We start from the raw sequence: 17,721 nt of genomic DNA on the forward strand, positions 1-17,721 counted from the left end.
TCACAAGAGTTGCCGCCACTTAAATAAGAACTCCACATTTATGGCAGGTACACAAATCACTCAGGGGCCACAAAGGAAGTAGTAGGCCCTTTTTATTTCTGGATGCTTAGTATCCTCTTTACCCGGCTCTTTTGAACACACATGTGATCTCTCCCAATCAGGCACAGCATAGGTTAGATGAGGGGTAAAGCTCCCTTTACATTGCCCAACAAGGTACCTTATTATTGTAAGAGTAGGACATTTCTGTTTCTTATGCTAACTATCCCCAACCCCTCTCTGAGCAGGAATAGATTCAAGTTGTGCTTTCTAGGAACTAGACTGACTGTGTCCAAATGTAGTTTTCGTCTTAATTTCAGGCCCTTATTTGTCATTCAAGTGTAGAATTTTACCTCATCAGTCTGGCCTTTGCATGAATCTATGTTACAGATTAAATGACCATGTTCCACTAATTAAGCAAAATATGGAAGTATCTGTCAAATTTTATTTTCACCTCAAGGCCACTGTTTACTTTGCCCATGGCTGGAAAGCATACTGAGGAAATTAGTAGGTGACCGTCCTACCACTGAGTCAAGGGGATAATTAAAAAAAAAAAAAAAAAAAATCTTCCTCTTATGGAATGGTTCACCACCTGCCATCTATACCAGGTCTCAAAGTCTTAGATTTTTTAAGGATTTTTAAAAATCAACAATTAATTTTAAGGTGAAAATGTTTTGTAATGCTATTTTGCTAACCTCATCAGAGAGATTGTCTATTCTGTATAAGTTGGGGTGAATCATAAGCATCAGATGAACTAATGGCTGCGTCTTCATCTCACACATGGCAAACACCCGCTCATCCAATCGAGTGCTGGTGCCAGTTCTGAATGCTTGCTGTAAAAACAAGGATTATACAAGATATTATTAGTTGAGCTCTACAAATTAATAATTACCATAACTTCTGGCTCAGAAAAATTTACAAACTTGAAAAGTGAAAGTGTGCAAACTGTTCACAATGTCCTTATTGTTGGCCAGTACTCCCATTAGCTTGGTACACGGAGCCTGTCGCACAGCACGTGGTCTAGGAGTCCAGAGTGGTTGCTCTCAGTGACCTTGAATAGGGCAGTAGCACTCTTAAGAAGACTCTTAAAAAAAAATTTTTAAGAGAACGCTGGAGCCATGAAGTAACAACAGGCATCTAAGGGAACAGTCATGGCCATTAGCAATGATAAATGCTCTGGAGCATTTTGCACAGTATTTAAAACCAGTAGGGCAGAAAGCCATTGTTAATGGCTTGACATGCTGCAACTGTCCTGAACAAGCCACCAAGTTATGCATTTTCTAAACATAATATTGTTAACTGAACCAATGTGCATTATACTGGTTTCTAACCCTTAACCACGCGAATCCTCCTGCTAGAAGGAACAAATCTATAGATCATCCAGGCGTATTCTGAATATGCCCCATCTATATAAATACAGCATCAGCCATTATGCATCAGGTGATAGTCATTACTATTTAAATGTACCTGTTTCAGAAGAGCCAGAATATAAAGGGCGAACAGCCTGAGGGAGTTTGGAGCCACTAATACAGACTGTTGGAGGTTAGAAACAGTGGAACGATATGCTGATAAGGAATCTACCACAGCGTTTACCAAGGCATCTCTGGCATCAGACAGACTTGAGGAAACAGATCGATCAACAGCTAAGGAGCAAATAATAAGTTACAGATTGAGGCACAGAAATAATGAAGCTACATTATTGTCAGTGACATCCAATATCTCCAAATGCTTAAAGGGGAATGAAAATAAGTGATGTCACTGTGAAGAGTACAAGCGACCTAAAAAACAGGTCTCAGTATTGCCAGATAATTAATCATATTTTATAATTGGCATGGTATAGTTTTATATATTTTTTAAAAACCAGAGGTGGAAGTACTTTGAACAGAAATTATTCCCCAATTCTTCTCATTTTAGGAAGACTGCAGAGGAAGGTCATTAAATTTACGTTAATTTTACAGTGAAAGTCCACACCTTGCCTCAGCTCATCTGCTGCTGAAACCCTCATCCATGTCTGCTACCTCTAGACTTGACTATTCCAAAGCTCTCTTGGCTGGCATCCCACCTTGCACCCTCCGTATACTTGAGCTCATCCAAAACTCTGCTGCCTGTATCCTAACTCGCACCAAGTCCCGTTCACCCATCACCTCTGTGTTCTCGTATTGCTACACTGACTCTCAGTCCGGAAACGTCTCAATTTTAAAATTCTCATCCTGGTTTTCAAATCCTTATGGCCTTGTCCCCTCCCTATCTCTGTAACCTCCTCCAGCCCCTCCGAGATCTCTGCACTACTCCAATTCTGGCCTCTTGCACATTCTCGATTTTCTTCGCTCCACCATTGGCAGCCATGTTTTCAGCTGCCTTGGCCCTAAGCCCTGGAATTCCCTCCCTAAACCTCTCCATCTCTCTACCTCTCTCTCCTCTTTTAAGACGCTCCTTAAACCTACTAACTTTTCTAATATCTCATGTGGCAAGCTCCAACGAAGCGTCTTAGGACGTTTTACTATGCTAAAGGCACTATGTAAATGCAAGTTGTTGTTGTCGTCAACATGTACCTCAATGGTACATACTGACACACAGGTTTTCCACAGGATGTATCCAAGTCCAAAATCAACTTTAAGCTCCATCAAGGTAAAATGCTACCATTCTGTCTGCATTGCATTATTATGATGTGCCCATCTCTGGTGACACCTTTCTGTGACAGCAGACTCTGAAACGTGTGACTTTAGGCACCTTCCAAAGGGGCAGAAGTGGCAATTTAGCAAATTACAACATTAAAATCCCCAATCACTCCATCAAGAAAAATCCCCAAAAACTATCAGACACAAGGCCTACTTTTCATAAAGACCACGACAACTGAACCGTCTCTTATTCTCCACAGAAGTTGCTATAGATCAAAGGACTTTGACCCTAAAGTACCAATATGTTACCAGGCTGTGATTGCAGTCCCCATCAGCACTAATATTGGTCACCAATGCCTCATACAGGATGGTGATTCCACCTGGAAGAAGCTTGGACCCAGCAAATAAGGGGAAACCCCTTACAACACTTAGCACATCAACAGACTTGAGTTTCAAGCAGTATGGCAGGCCCCATTCTAAAGGACGGGTGTACAACATAGCTGCCAAAAGATGGACCGAAGTCATCACTGTGGCATGTTACATCGACAAGCAGGGTAGAACTTGGTTCCCAACTGACGGCATGAACACTTAAATGTTACTGTTGAGTAAATTGCACACAGCTGTCATCCTAGCAATTTGCAAGAATACTAAAGTGGCAGATGTTCGCAACAGAAATAGGGTCCAGTTTTATGTACAGCTCCACTATTTGCAGGCGATCAATCCAGTCTGTGACAAATGAGGCTATAAGGAATCAGACTCTATGGAAATGTTTCAGATTTTTGCTGTTGATTCTGAGACGACAGGGCAGTAAGGAATTTCCTGAATAATCAGGTCAACAAGCACTTTAGCACTGCTAGAGTCCAGGCTGACCTGAAGATGTACGTCATCAGAAATTCACCATCAATGTCTGCACTATTATAGGATCCTCCCATTGGAGAGTGAATGAGCATAGAAGGCGGCCAGACTTCCTAACTTGCGTATTGTCTTATTCTTTGCAAGATGTCTACCCTTCCGTACAAAGTTGCCACACAGCATGTCCCAATATTGATGAACTCAGCTCGTCAATGATTAAGGGGGCAAACCTCAGTGGTCAATAAACTGCTCCAAAGCACCACCAACCAGGTTCACATTTTGTTAAGAGAGAACCTAGAATCTTGTGTTCTGGCATCTTCACTCATTACCTGGATTTTCCCCATCACATTATACAGTTACGTTAGAACAACCACTTACCCATGGTAGCTAGAAGGCAAGTAATAGCCTGCACATCTGCTCCTGCATAAACATCAGCCACAGAGTTCACAACAGGTAAACACAAAGTGTGCACTCGAATTCGACGCTCACCTGCAAAAAGCAAAAATTAAAAAGTCATCACTAATCTTGAAAATTTTACAAAAACAACCAAGTTCCACCTGATTACAATGAAGTTAAATAAAATAAATACAATACATATTTTAGGAAATTATGGTCAGAAATCTGATCTTTATCCATATTTCCTGGATTTATTGATAAATGCCAAACCAAACAGTAGGGATCCCCTGGATTGATCATTGCTACTTTGCAATGGAACAAAATATGCAGAAGCTATATTTGTTTATGAATTATTAAAAGTAGATTTTCAGGTCTAGGAGAAAAATTCCTTTATAAATCAGCAGCACTGCTATTCACAGTTAAAACACAATTATGTTTTACAACAATTAAAAAAAACTGAAATTGTGTTAACCAGCCTCAAAGCTGAAGAATCTGATGGCAGTGGACTACTTCACATCCAAAATCTCAAAATTATTGTTCAAATGATGGGCTACACCCAAAATGTTAATCTGTCTTTTCTCTTTACAGTTGCTGATGGATCTGCTGTCTATTTCTAGTATTTTCTGTTCCTATTTCAGATTTCCAGCAGTTTTTTTCTCTTTTTATCTTCATTATACACTTGTCAGTCAGCTCCGGTATTTGCAAAGAAAAGGGGAACTGAAAGCCAGGATTTCAGTTTAGATCTCGGGTCTGCTTATCTTCTTTGTGTATCATGTGGTAACAAGTTGCAAGTGCAACCCACAATAAACTTCAAGCAGTCTTTATCGGGGCTGGTTAGACAAATGGATTTATATTTACATCGACATACACCGAAAAAAAGGCAGAAAATAAGGGGAGAATACAAGTTGGACTGCTACAAGAAGATACAACAAAAACATGTTTTTTTAAAATTGATAACTGCACTGGTATCAGGTTTAGAATGTATTACAAGACCATGCCTAATTAAAGTGTCAATAGAACAGAGAACACTTGTATAGACCACTCCTGGAGACTGCCACTCATTTTATTAACCACCAATAAAAATTCTAACCATACTTTTGTGAACAAATGGGTAAGTATCCCAAGATTCAAAAATAAAGTACTTGAGCAGCTAGCTGATAATCTTGGACACTTCTCATGATGAATATATAAGCCTACATAACATTATAGAATGATAAAACATTGGTAATATTTTCTTTGTGAAATCCTGCCAGGCTTTATCATTTTCTGAATTATCTTCCTTGGTGTGTATGCAGAAATATCAGAACACAATGTTGATGGTGGTGGACTCCGCGATCGTAATGTTCACTGAATGTCATGGGGAGGTGGTTATCGCTTGTTGGAGATGGTCACTCTCTAGCACGTGTGGTGTGAATGTTACTTGCCACTTATTAGTCCAAGCCTGGATGTTGTCCAGGTCTTATTGCATGCAGGCATAGAATGCTCCATGATTTGAGGAACAGTGTAATCAAAAGCAAAAAGCCTCACGTATGACCTTATGATGGAAGGGAGGTTATTGATTAAGCAGCTGAAGATAGTGGAGACTAGGGTGCTGCCCTGAGAAACTCCTGCAGCGATGTCCTGAAGCTGGGATGATTGGCCTCCAACAACCACAAACATCTTCCTTTGTGCCAGGTATGACTCCAGCCACTGGGGAGTTTCCCCCTTGATTCCCATTGCCTTCAGTTTTACTAGGGCTCCTTGGTGCTACACTCGGTCAAATGCTGTCTTCATGTCAAGGGCAGTCACTCACCTCACTTCCGGAATTAAGGTTTGGACCAAGGCTGTAATGAGGTCTGGAATGGAGTGGTCCTGGTGGAACCCAAACTGAGCACTGGAGAGCAGGTTATTGGTGAGTAAGTGCCGCATGAAAACACTGTTGACAACTCACTCCATCACTTTGCAGATTGGGAATAGGGCAGTAACTGGCAGTGTTGTATTTGTCCTGCTTTTGGTGGACAGAACATACCTGGGCAATTTTTTCCACATTGCCGAGTACATGCTGTAACAGTATAGGAACAGTTTTGCTAGGGACGTGGCTCACAGGTCTTCAGCACTACAGCTGGGATATTCTTGGGGCCCGCAGCCTTTGCTGTCTTTTGCACCTAGTCGTTTTTTGATGCCACTTAAGAGTGGATTCAAATTGACTGACGACCATCATCTGTGGTGGTGGGGACTTTAGTAGGAGACCGAGAAGGATCATCCGTTCCTCCTATTATTGCTTTAATTGTCAATTACCATTCACAACTGGATGTGACAGGATTGCAGAGCTTGGACCTGATCCATTGGTTGAGCGATCACTTAACTCTGTTGACAGCATGCTGCTTCCGTTGTCTAGTATGCAGGTAGTCTTTATACCTTCATTAGGTTGGCATCTAATTTTCAGGTATGCCTGGTGCTGCTCCTGGAATGCTCTTCCACACTCTTCACAGAGGAAGGGTTGTCACTGGCTTCATTGTGATGGCGATATGCCAAACATGAGGGTACAGATTGTCGTGGTACACAATTCTGCTGCTGCTGATGGTCCACAGTGCCTCATAGATGCCCAGTTTAGAGCTGCTAGATTTCTCAGTCTATCCCACTTAGCACAGTGGTAATTACACACAACACAATGGACTGTGTCCTCAGTGGGAAGATGGGACTTGGTCTCCACAAGGACTGTGTGATGGCCACTCCTACTAATACTGTCATGGACAAACATATCCATGACAGGTAGATAGGTGAGGATGTGGTCAATTAGATTATTCCTGTGTGTTGGTTCTCTCACCATCTGCCACAATGGCAAGTGGAGCGGGATCAGCGGCGCCGTAAAGAGCGCGAGCGCAGCGGCGCCGTAAAGAGCGCGAGCGCAGCGGCGCTGTAAAGAGCCTTCAAACAGAAAAATCAAGGAGCAACATCACGGCAGCAGGTAGGTGATTGGTTGGTGAGTTTCAGTTTTTAAATCTCTAAGCTAGCTAAGAAACTGTATAGAATCATAGAAATTTATAGCACGGAAGGAAGCCATTTTTTGACCCATCGTGTCCATGCCGGCCAACAAAGAGCTATCCAATCTAATCCCACTTTCCAGTTCTTGGTCCGTAGCACATCCAAGCACTTTTTAAATGCGGTGAAGGTTTCTGCCTCTACCACCGTTTCAGGCAGTGAGTTCCAGACCCCAACCACCCTCTGGGTGAAGAAATTTCCCCTCAAATCCCTCTAAACCTCCTACCAATTAATTTAAATCCATGCCCCCTGGTTGGTGACTCCTCTGCTAAGAGAAATAGGTCCTTCCTGTCCACTCTACCTAGGCCCCTCATAATTTTATACACCTTAATAAGGTCTCCCCCCAGCCTCCTCTGTTCCAAAGAAAACAAACCCAGCCTATCCAATCTTTCCTCGTAGCTAAAATTCTCCAGTCCAGGCAACATCCTCATAAATCTCCTCTGTACCCTCTCCAGTGCAATCACATTATTTCCTGTAATGTGGTGACCAGAACTGCACGCAGTACTCTAGCTGTGGCCTAACTAGTGTTTTATACAGTTGTAGCATAACTTCCCTGCTCTTGTATTCTATGCCTCGGCTAATAAAGGTAAGTATTCCATATGCCTTCTTAACCACCTTATCTACTTGGCCTGCTACCTTCAGGGATCTGTGGACATGCACTCCAAGGTCCCTTTGTTCCTCTACACTTATCAGTGTTCTACCATTTAATGTGTATTCCCTTTCCTTGTTAGCCCTCCCCAAATGCATTACCTCACACTTCTCTGGATTGAATTCCATTTGCCACTGTTCTGCCCACCTGTAAACTGCTATAACTTTACTTTATTACATTAGTAACTAAAACTAAATAAACCAATTAAGTAATAAAACTAAAATAATTGATTAAAAAAAATTAACTAATCAAATAAATAAAGACGGTTAGATAGACATGGCAGGGCAGGTGGTGTGCCGTAACTGCAGCATGTGGCAGTTTGTGGAGGCCAGTGAGATCCCGAGCAACCACATCTGCGGTAAGTGTCTGCAGCTCAAGGAATTTTGGCTCAGAGTTGTTGAGCTGGAGTACGAGGTGCAGACATTGTGAGGCATCAGGGAGAGGGACACTTTGTTCCAGGAGGCAGTCACATCCCTTAGGTTAAGTAGTACTTTAGAGTTGGTCAATGGTCAGGGACAGGAGGGTGTGACTGTGAGTCAGGAAGGTATGGGGACCCAGGATGTAGTGATGGAGGAGCCTCAGCCCTTGTCTTTGACCAACAGGCATGAGTTACTTGCTACCTGTGGGGATAAGAACAAGGACTGCAGGGTGGATGAGCAAATTGACCATGGCACTATGGTTCGTGAGGCCATTCCAGTGTTTGTTGGGGGGGGGGGGGGGGGGGGGGAGGGTCGGAGTGAAAAGGAATGTTGTAGTGGTAGGGGACAGTATAGTCAGGGGCATAGATACTGTTCTCTACAGCTGCGACCGGGATCTCGTCGTGGCTGGAGAAGAACTTGGAGTGGGAGGGGGTGGATCCAGTGGTCATGGTCCATGTAGGAACCAACGACATAGGTAGAACTAGGAATGAGGTACTGCTCAGGGAGTTTGAGCAGCTAGGGGCCAAATTAAAAACGCAGGACCACAAAAGTAATAATCTCTGGATTGTTACCTGAGCCACGTGCAAATTGGCATAGGGACAGACAGATCGATCAGAGTGTAAAATGAATGGCTCAAAGAGTGGTGTGGGAGGAAGGGGTTTCGATTCATGGGACACTGGCATCAGTACTGGGGAAAGAGGGAGCTGTTCCATTGGGACGGGTGGGACCAGTGTCCTGGCGAATTGAATAGCTAGGGCAGTAGATAGGGCTTTAAAATAATGAAGGGGGGGGGGGGGTTAGGATTCAGAAAAGGGTAAATTCAAAAGCAGTAAGAGAAATGTCAAGGCTGTAGAGCAGAGTAGTGATCTGGGTAAAAATAAGCATAGTAGATCAGGAAGGGACAGAGAGATTAATAAAGGTAATAGGGCATTAGTGACTGAAGTGACATCAGGGAAAAATAGAAAAAAAAGTTAAAACTAAAGGTACTATATTCTGAATGCATGAAGCATTCGCAACAAAATGGATGATTTAATAGCACAGATAGAAATAAATGAGATTGATTTAATAGCCACAACAGAGACGTGGTTGTAGAGAGAAAGGATCTTGGCTCGGAAAAACAAAATGTAGAATCAGTTTGGGTGGAGCTATGAAACAACAAGAGGCAGAAAACACTAGTGGGAGTAGTTTATAGGCCCCTAACAGTAGTTGTAGTGTCGGGCAGAGTATAAATCAGCAAATTAGAGATGTATGTAACAGGGGTAATACGGTAATCATGGGGAATTTAACTTTCATATAAACTGGGCAAACCAAATTTGTAGTAATAGTGCAGAGGAAGAGTTCATGGAATGCATTCAAGATAGTTTTCTAGATCAGTATGTCAAGGAACCTACTAGGGAATTGGCTATTTTAGATCTAGTATTGTGCAATGAGACAGGGTTAATTAATAACCTTGTATTAAAGGAGCCTCTAGGGAGCAGTGATCATAATATGATAGAATTTTATGTTGCATTTTAGCGTGATTTAGTTAAGTCCGAAACTATGGTCCTAAATCTGAACAAAGCAAACTACGTAGGTATGAGAGGCGAGTTGGCCAAGGTAGTTTGGGAAACTAGATTAAAAGATATGATAGCAGAAAAGCAATGGCAAACATTTAAAGAAATCATTCATAATTCACAACGAATATACATTCCCTTAAGGAATAAAAGCACCACGGGAAAAATGGTCCGCCTGTGGCTAACGAGAGAAATTAAAGATAGCATTAGATTAAAGGAAGAGGTCTATAATGTTGCTAAAAAGAGTAAGCCTGAAGATTGGTAGGACTTTAGAATTCAGCAAAGGAGGACCAAGAAATTGATAAAGAAACGGGAAATAGAATATGAGTAAGCTAGCGAGAGACATAAACACAGACTGTAAAAGCTTCTATAGGTATGCAAAAAGGAAAAGATTAGAGAAAGTAAACATGGGTCCGTTACAGGCTGAGACAGAAGAAATTATATTGGGGAATAAGGAAATGGCAGAGAAATTAACAAATGCTTAGTGTCTGTCTTCACGGAAGACAACACAAAAAACATTCTGGAAATAGTGGAGAACCAAGGGTCTAGCGAGAATGAGGAACTGAAAGAAAGCAGTATTAGTAAGGAAATAGTACTCGAGAAATTAATGGGACTGAAAGCCGATAAATCTCCTGGACCTGATGGCCTACATCCAAGGGTTTTAAAAGAGGTGGTTATAGAGATAGTGCATTGGTTGTCATCTTCCAAAATTCCATAGATTCTGGAACGGTTCCCATGGATTGGAAGGTAGCAAATGTAACCCCACTATGCAAGAAAGGAGGGAGAGAGAAAACAGGGACCTATAGTCCAGTTACCCCGCCATCAGTAGTAGGGAAAATGCTAGAATCTATTATTAAGGACGTGGTAACAGGGCACTTAGAAAGTAATAATAGGATTGAGCAGAGTCAACATGGATTTATGAAAGGGAAATCGTATTTGACAAATCTTAGAGTTTTTTGAGGTTGACTAGCAGAATAGATAAGGGGGAACCAGTGGATGTGGTGTATTTGGATTTTCAGAAGATATTTGATAAGGTGCCACGCAAGAGGTTATTAAACAAAATTAGGGATTGGGGGTAATATACTAGCATGGATTGAGGATTGGTTAACGGACAGAAAACAGAGATTAGGAATAAACGGATCATTTTTGGGTTGGCAGGCTGTAACTAGTGGGGTACCACAAGAATCAGTGCTTGGGCCTCAGCTATTTACAATCTATATCAATGATTTGGATGAAGGGACCAAATGTAATATACAGTATCCAAGTTTGCTGATGATACAAAGCTAGGTGGGAATGTAAGTTGTGAGGAGGATGCAAAGGGATATAGACAGGTTGAGCAAGTGGGCAAGAACATGGCAAACAGAATATAATGTGGAGAAATGTGAAGTTATTCACTTTGGTAGGAAAAATAGACAAGCAGAGTATTTTTTAAATGGAGAGAGATTGGGAAATAATGGTGCTCAGAGGGACCTGGGTGTCCTTGTACACGAATCACTGAAAGTTAACATGAAGGTACAGCAAGCAATTAGAAAAGCAAACGGTATGTTGGCCTTTATTACAAGGAGGATTTGAGTATAAGAGTAAAGATGTCTTACTGCAATTATATAGGGCCCTGGTGAGTCCACACCTGGAGTATTGGGGCAGAAATTCAGGTCGGGGGCTTGCCGCGTGTGCAAGCCCCCGATCTGCACTTACCCGACGCGCCTGCCGTTCACCTCCAGGGACGCCTGGAATTCCTTTTTGAAACAGAAGAATCCCGGGCAGCGTCTGACGTCATGCCGCCCAGGAGTGCAGCCAGCGCGAAGCCTGTAGCGCGCTGTGCAACTGAGACACGCCCCTTGAGGTCTCAGTTTAATAGGACACGCCCCCAATGTTTCTCACAAGCTGAAAAGCATTTTTACATGCAGAGCAGCATTTCAAATAGGTTTTTGGTATTTTTATGAAGCTTTTGGTAACTTTTATAAACTTTTAAAAACGTTTACATTATTTTGAAGAATCTGAAGTAGTTTTAAACAGAATTAAAGCAATTTAAAGACTTTTAAAAGCCCTGAAAGAATTTTTTTCATTCCATTTATTTATTTAGCAACGTCGTCGTCATACGTGTCTTCACACTGTTCCCTTTGGGGAACTGTATGAAGTGGTGGAAGGATTTATGGCTGTGATTAACGCTCAATCCGTGACCGTAACCATCTTTGAACCAGCCATTAGGGTGGTTAGTCCTATGGCGGGAGGGTTTTACAGGCTCCCACAACCTATACGAGGAGGGGGGGCCACCCACACCCACGGACGCAAATATCCCACTGGATGTCAACCCAGAATTTAGAGCCGGAGCTCTGACTCCACTTGCCGGGACTGTCTGGAGCGGAGTTCGAAACCCTACCCCGTCTGGCCCAGCGGCGGGGATCCTACCGCTACGCCAAAGGCCCAATCCAATTAGCAACGTGAAATGGCTGGAATGTGCACAATTCACGGCATTAAAAGAACTCACAATTGAACTGATGATGACCTCAGCAATCTCCTCAACGAGGTGGAGACGCAGCGCCTGCTCATCATTGGTAATGAGAAGTCAAAGGCGCCGCAAAAAGGACAGATGATAGCTTGGTCTTTCAAGTGGCAGCATAGGGCTCCAGTCACGGGGAGGGAAAAGGCGCAGGAAACGTATGGGTGTCACCTTTTGCGCGGAGTGGGCCTTGTGTAGCGGTAAGCATCCCCGCCGCTGGGCCAGAAGGAGTAGGGTTTCGAACCCCGCTCCAGACAGTCCCGGCAAGTGGAGTCGGAGCTCCAACTATAAATTCTGGGTGGACATCCAGTGGGATACTTGCGTCCGCGGGTGTGGGTGGCCCCCCCCCCTCAGATGGGTTGTGGGAGCCCGTAAAACCCTCACGCCATAGGACTAACCACCCTAATGGCTGGTATGAAGATGGTTATGGTCACGGAAGGAGCGTTAACATGGCCAGAAATCCTTCCACCACTTCATACAGTTCCCGAAAGGGAACAGTGTGAGGATACGTACGACGATGACCTCTTGTGCAATGCACCTCCTTGGACCCTCAGTCGCAGATGTGAGGAGGCAAATCGTGCAATTGTTAAATTTTTCATTTTATTGACATGTAAAATGTTGGCCCAGTAATTCCGTTCCAAACGCGCGAGTACGGTCGAGGTACTCACGCGTCTGGCCGGAGGAAATGCCGGTTTTCAGCATGCACAGCGCATGCGGGGAAAACCGGCATTTCCTGTCCTCTGAACGAAGGGGTTCAGAGGCAGAACGCGTGCGACTGCACAGGCAGCGCGTGCGCAGTAAAATTCGCCGGTTTCATTCATGCTTTCAGTGAGGTTAAGTCCTTACAACTTACACATGAAAAAAGCATGAGTACAGTTGCTCCAGAGGCTGCGGAGGAAGATATATTTTATCGTGGAGCTTCTGAAAGGCAATATTTTTGTTTGGGAAAGGGAGGAAAGTTATTTTAAGAAATGCTGAGGTAAGTTTTAAAGTTTATTTTTGTTTTTTAAAAACGGGTTTTCAGTACTGTAGGTAGAAGGAGCAATTGTGGCTATGTGAATTGAATTTGCTGTGTTTATTAAATGTGAAAATGACTCCAACATTTTTAAGAAAGAAACTTTTCATCAGTAATATATTCTTTTAAGTAATTATGTATGTATGTCTGTATATATTCCTTTGCGTATATGTATGTATATATTCCTTTACTTATGTGTATGAATGTATGTATTTAATTATGACTTTCAGAGAAAGTAACTTATTGGAAAATCATAATTAAATACATACATTCATACACATAAGTAAAGGAATATATATATATACGTAAAGGAATATATACGGACATACATAATTACTTAAAAGAATATATTACTGATGAAAAGTTTCTTTCTTAAAAATGTTGGAAATGTTACATTACTCATTTTAGAACAGTCATTTTCACATTTAATAAACACAGCAAATTCAATTCACACAGCCACAATTGCTCCTTCTACCTACAGTACTGAAAACCCATTAAAAAAAAAAATTAAACTTTAAAACTTACATCATTTCTTAAAATAACTTTCCTCCCTTTCCCAAACAAAAATATTGCCTTTCAGAAGCTCCACGATAAAATATATCTTCCTCCGCAGCCTCTGGAGCAACTTTACACATGCTTTTTTCATGTGTAAGTTGTAAGGACTTAACCTCACTGAATCCATGAATGAAATCGACGAAGTTCACGGCGCACGCGCTGCCTGTGCAGTCGCACGTGCTGTGCCTCTGAACCCCTTCGTTCAGAGGACAGGAAATGCCGGTTTTCTCTGCATGCGCTGTGCATGCTGAAAACCGGCATTTCCTCCGGCCAGACGCGCGAGTACCCCGACCGTACTCACGCGTTTGGAACGGAATTACTGGGCCATTGTGTACAGTTTTGGTCTCCTTACTAAAGGAAGGATAAATTTGCCATGGAGGGAGTGCAATGAAGGTTCACCAGACTAACTCCTGGAATGGGGCGATTGTCCTATGAGGAGAAATTGTGCAGACTAGGCCTATATTCTTTAGAGTTTAGAAGAATGAGAGGTGATCTCATTGAAACATACAAAATTCTTACAGGGCTCGACAGGGTAGATGCAGGGAGGATGTTTCCCCGGGCTGGGGAGTCTAGAACCAGGGGTCACAGTCTCAGAATAAGGGGTCAGCTATTTAGGACTGAGGTGAGGAGAAAATTCTTCACTCAGAGGGTGGTGAATCTTTGGATTTTTGTACCCCAGTGGGCTGTGGAGGCTCAGTTGTTGAGTATATTCAAGGCAGAGATTTTTGGATATTAAGGGAATCAAGGGATATGGGGATAGTGCAGGAAAGTGGAGATGAGGTAGAAGATCAGCCATGATCTTATTGAATGTCGCAACAGGCTCGAAGGGCCGAATGGCCTACTCCTGCTCCAATTTCTTATGTTCTTATTAACCCCAGTCTCGCAGCCCAAGTCACTCTTGATGGACATTGAAGTCCCCCACCTCGAGTACATTCTGTGCCCTTTCTACCCTCTGTGTCCTTCGAGTGGTGTTCAACATGAAGGAGTAGTGATTCATCAGCTGAGGGAGGTGTGTAGGCAGTATTGAGCAGGAAGTTTTCTTGTCCACACGTGACCGGGAACCATGAGACTTCCTGGGCTCCGGAGTCAATGTTGAGAACTCCCAGTTCTCTGGATTATTAGACCAGATCTCTGGATTACTAGTGCAGTAACATAATCATTACACTACTGTTAGAAATCAGGGGTGTCAAAAATGTATATGGTTATGCGGATAAAATTGTGACGCGAATAATACTGTGTTTAGAACTGGAGACAAAAAGTCTCTTCAGACTAGTATTAGAATAATTAGATAGATGCTTAGAATCTGCTTGCATTTTGGTTCTCTGTGGATGTTATAGCATTCTGCAGTGTGACGGTCATATATAATCTTGTTTTCAAGCTAACTATCTGCTGTTTTCAAGTTAGAATTTCAACTTTGTTTATGTAGCTCTAACTGGACCAACTAATGCTCAATGCCTACATTTCTTCTATTATTGCTAATAACCATGATATAATGCTCATGTAGGAATTGGAGTTAGCTTAACAAAACTACTTGTGAAGATAATTAAAAGTTAATTAGTATAGAAAGACATAGAATAAAAGGAATTTAGGGGAGTTAAGGTATCCATCGCAGGATGAAGCAATTTGTTATATGAAAGTGAGATGGCAACTGGCTGAAGTGGGACAGCTCTGGCTTGGGCCTCATGATTGAAAGGGTACAAGGCCAGGCCTAGTACCAATTGTACCAGGGAGGATAGGGACCAGGGAGATAAGACACAAATTCCAAAGGAAGAACCTTCAGAAAGATTAAACAATAAGACAAATTGGCTGAGATCATGAGACCCCTTTAGGGGAGGGCTTTCATCCAAGAATTGAGACAAAGAACTTGATGCCCCATTGGTTACTACGGTTTTGGGGGAATCTCTATAGGTTAACTGGTCTCGTCAATAATTTGGCCTCAGGCCCACCCCTAAAAAGAGAATAAAAGTAACACCCCGAGGGCTTGGCCACACAGACAGTGGAGGGAAGAGCCAAGCAAAAGTTGGGCTGGTCGAATGCTCTTTCGAGAGTGATCCCATGCTCACCAACTCGGAGGTTCTAGACAAGAGGAAGAGAGGCCGCACGCCAGCTGCCTGTCCGATCGGGACCGGTTCTAGTTGCTTGTCACGGTCGTATGTTTTTGCTGTATAACTAGCATGTTCTATTCCGTCTTAAACTCTGATTAAACACAATATAGCCACCATATTGGTTTGCAGTCAATCCTGATTATTTGAAAGACTAGAGGTAAGCTACTAATTGACCTAATCTCTAACTGCCATACTCTGAAGAGGGAAAATAGCCCCTCAGACAAACACTAAGGGATCACAGTGGAAAGAAAGACAAATGGGTGACAGAGTGTGTAGGACTTTCTGTAAGTCATTAAAATACAAAATGTGTGTGTACAGAGAATATTCCTGTAGTGGCAGGTGATCTTGCAATGTGAGGTGACATAAATTTCAATTTTGGTATTTGGCAGATGTTGTTGATTGTAGGGTGGAAGAATTGGGACAGATCTTGGACCTGACTGGATTCTTCAGCTGAAGTTCGCTTCAATTAGCTGCTGTCATCTAGAAATACTGTACCGTTAAAAAACGTGTAGCAAACCATCAGCTGATCTTCCCATACTCTGCTGTATTTAGGCTTTATTTTGGGCTGCATCTCTAGTTCATTCCCCCCACCCCGATCACCAGCAGTCTGTTGTTTAATCACACTGCAGAAATTTAAAAATCATATTTTATTAGTTCTCTCTTTCCCAGACAATTCAGAAACCTCAGGATCCTAATGCTCACAGAAAGGGATTAATTTCTATCAGCCAACCTATGCCCTGCATTGTCTTGCACAGTTGGGAAGAGGGAACATGAAGTGCTTCCAATCACCGCACAACTTCCTCCAGCACCAGTTACAAGCCTAACCCAGTGGTTTCAGCCCCCACCACCCCTATCCCCAGCATTTGGCACCCAGGCTAATCCATCGCTGCTTCAACAGTACTGAAGCCTGATTTGCCTCAGACTTCAGCAGTTGTCCCTGGGTAGCGTGTTGGTGTCTCAATTGATGTGTAACACAAAGAACATCCAACCAGAACCCATCCTACAGCATGCAAGAACATCAAAAGTGAGCATGTAGGCTTGCAAAATTGCCCTTAGTAGAATTTCCGTGAAGGGATGATAGCAATAACTTATTTGTAAGTCAAGATTAAACCAATTCCAAAGAATGAGAATGAATGTACTGTCAGCAGTTAAGTTAACATTCTCTAGACTTTCCTGCATTCTTTTGAATACTGAAACATCAATATTTGAGAACAGTTGTATTCCTATTAAATAGTCTAGCTGAAATATGGGGTACATCATATTTGGAATACATGTTTTTAAGATTTACAAAAGCTACCTTGGCCATTTAGGAATCAGCTTTCGTGATTGGTATGATGGTTTACATTCTTTGGATCCCTCAGGGTTTATAAGGCTAGGAATACATTTTTACCATTTCAATAATAAATACTTGAGCCTTAATGTGTCATCATTTTTATCACGGAGGAGAAGGTGAAGATATATATTTATACAAACAAATACTTAAAAAATATCTAGTTTTAGTTAGACATAACACACTTTCCACCAAGTCTTATACACATTTTATTATTTAGAATAAAACAACTAATGTGGATATAAAAACTCTGATTTAGATTTTCCTGAGCTACATCAACCAATGTGAACATAACATTTTCAACCAATGTGAACATACTTAAAAAAAAAGTAATAAGACATTCACCTACCTTTGCTTGAAGTGTAAAGCAAAGCAGCCTGAAAACATACAATGGACGTGTCCACCAGACTTTCCTCAATAGACATTTGCACTGCAAATCCTGAATCAGGATTTATATTAGCAAGGGACAGCAGATCAGTGGAACGTACAAAGAAGTTTCCATGGAAAGTATGAATGGAAAGACCTGTAAATGAGAAATCATTACTATCTGGGCACTTTAATGCTTCCACATATAACTTGATGTGTAACACAAAGCAAATCCATTTTTTTGTATTTGCTGTATATGGGAATTTGTATTAATCATACTTGCACTTATACAATGCATTGAAACAT

The 17,721-nt window shown here is 42.1% G+C and overlaps 1 protein-coding gene across 3 annotated transcripts in view; it reads right to left on the bottom strand.

The window, feature by feature from the left end:
• Positions 1-17,721, bottom strand: part of LOC147122874 (protein transport protein Sec24B-like) — a 132,740-nt gene that overhangs the window by 19,346 nt on the left and 95,673 nt on the right. For all 3 annotated transcript variants that reach the window (XM_085961654.1, XM_085961664.1, XM_085961647.1), the window contains 4 exons: positions 17,399-17,572; positions 3,885-3,995; positions 1,504-1,679; positions 732-869 (listed from right to left, as the gene is read on the bottom strand). In XM_085961654.1, coding sequence (XP_085817780.1) covers positions 732-869; positions 1,504-1,679; positions 3,885-3,995; positions 17,399-17,572 — 599 coding nt within the window. The remainder of the gene's footprint in view (positions 1-731; positions 870-1,503; positions 1,680-3,884; positions 3,996-17,398; positions 17,573-17,721) is intronic.

The sequence above is a fragment of the Somniosus microcephalus genome, chromosome 2 (assembly GCF_052327205.1).
Source record: "Somniosus microcephalus isolate GS21.2 chromosome 2, FLI_Smic_1.0, whole genome shotgun sequence".
In the NCBI taxonomy this organism is placed as follows: Eukaryota; Metazoa; Chordata; class Chondrichthyes; order Squaliformes; family Somniosidae; genus Somniosus; species Somniosus microcephalus.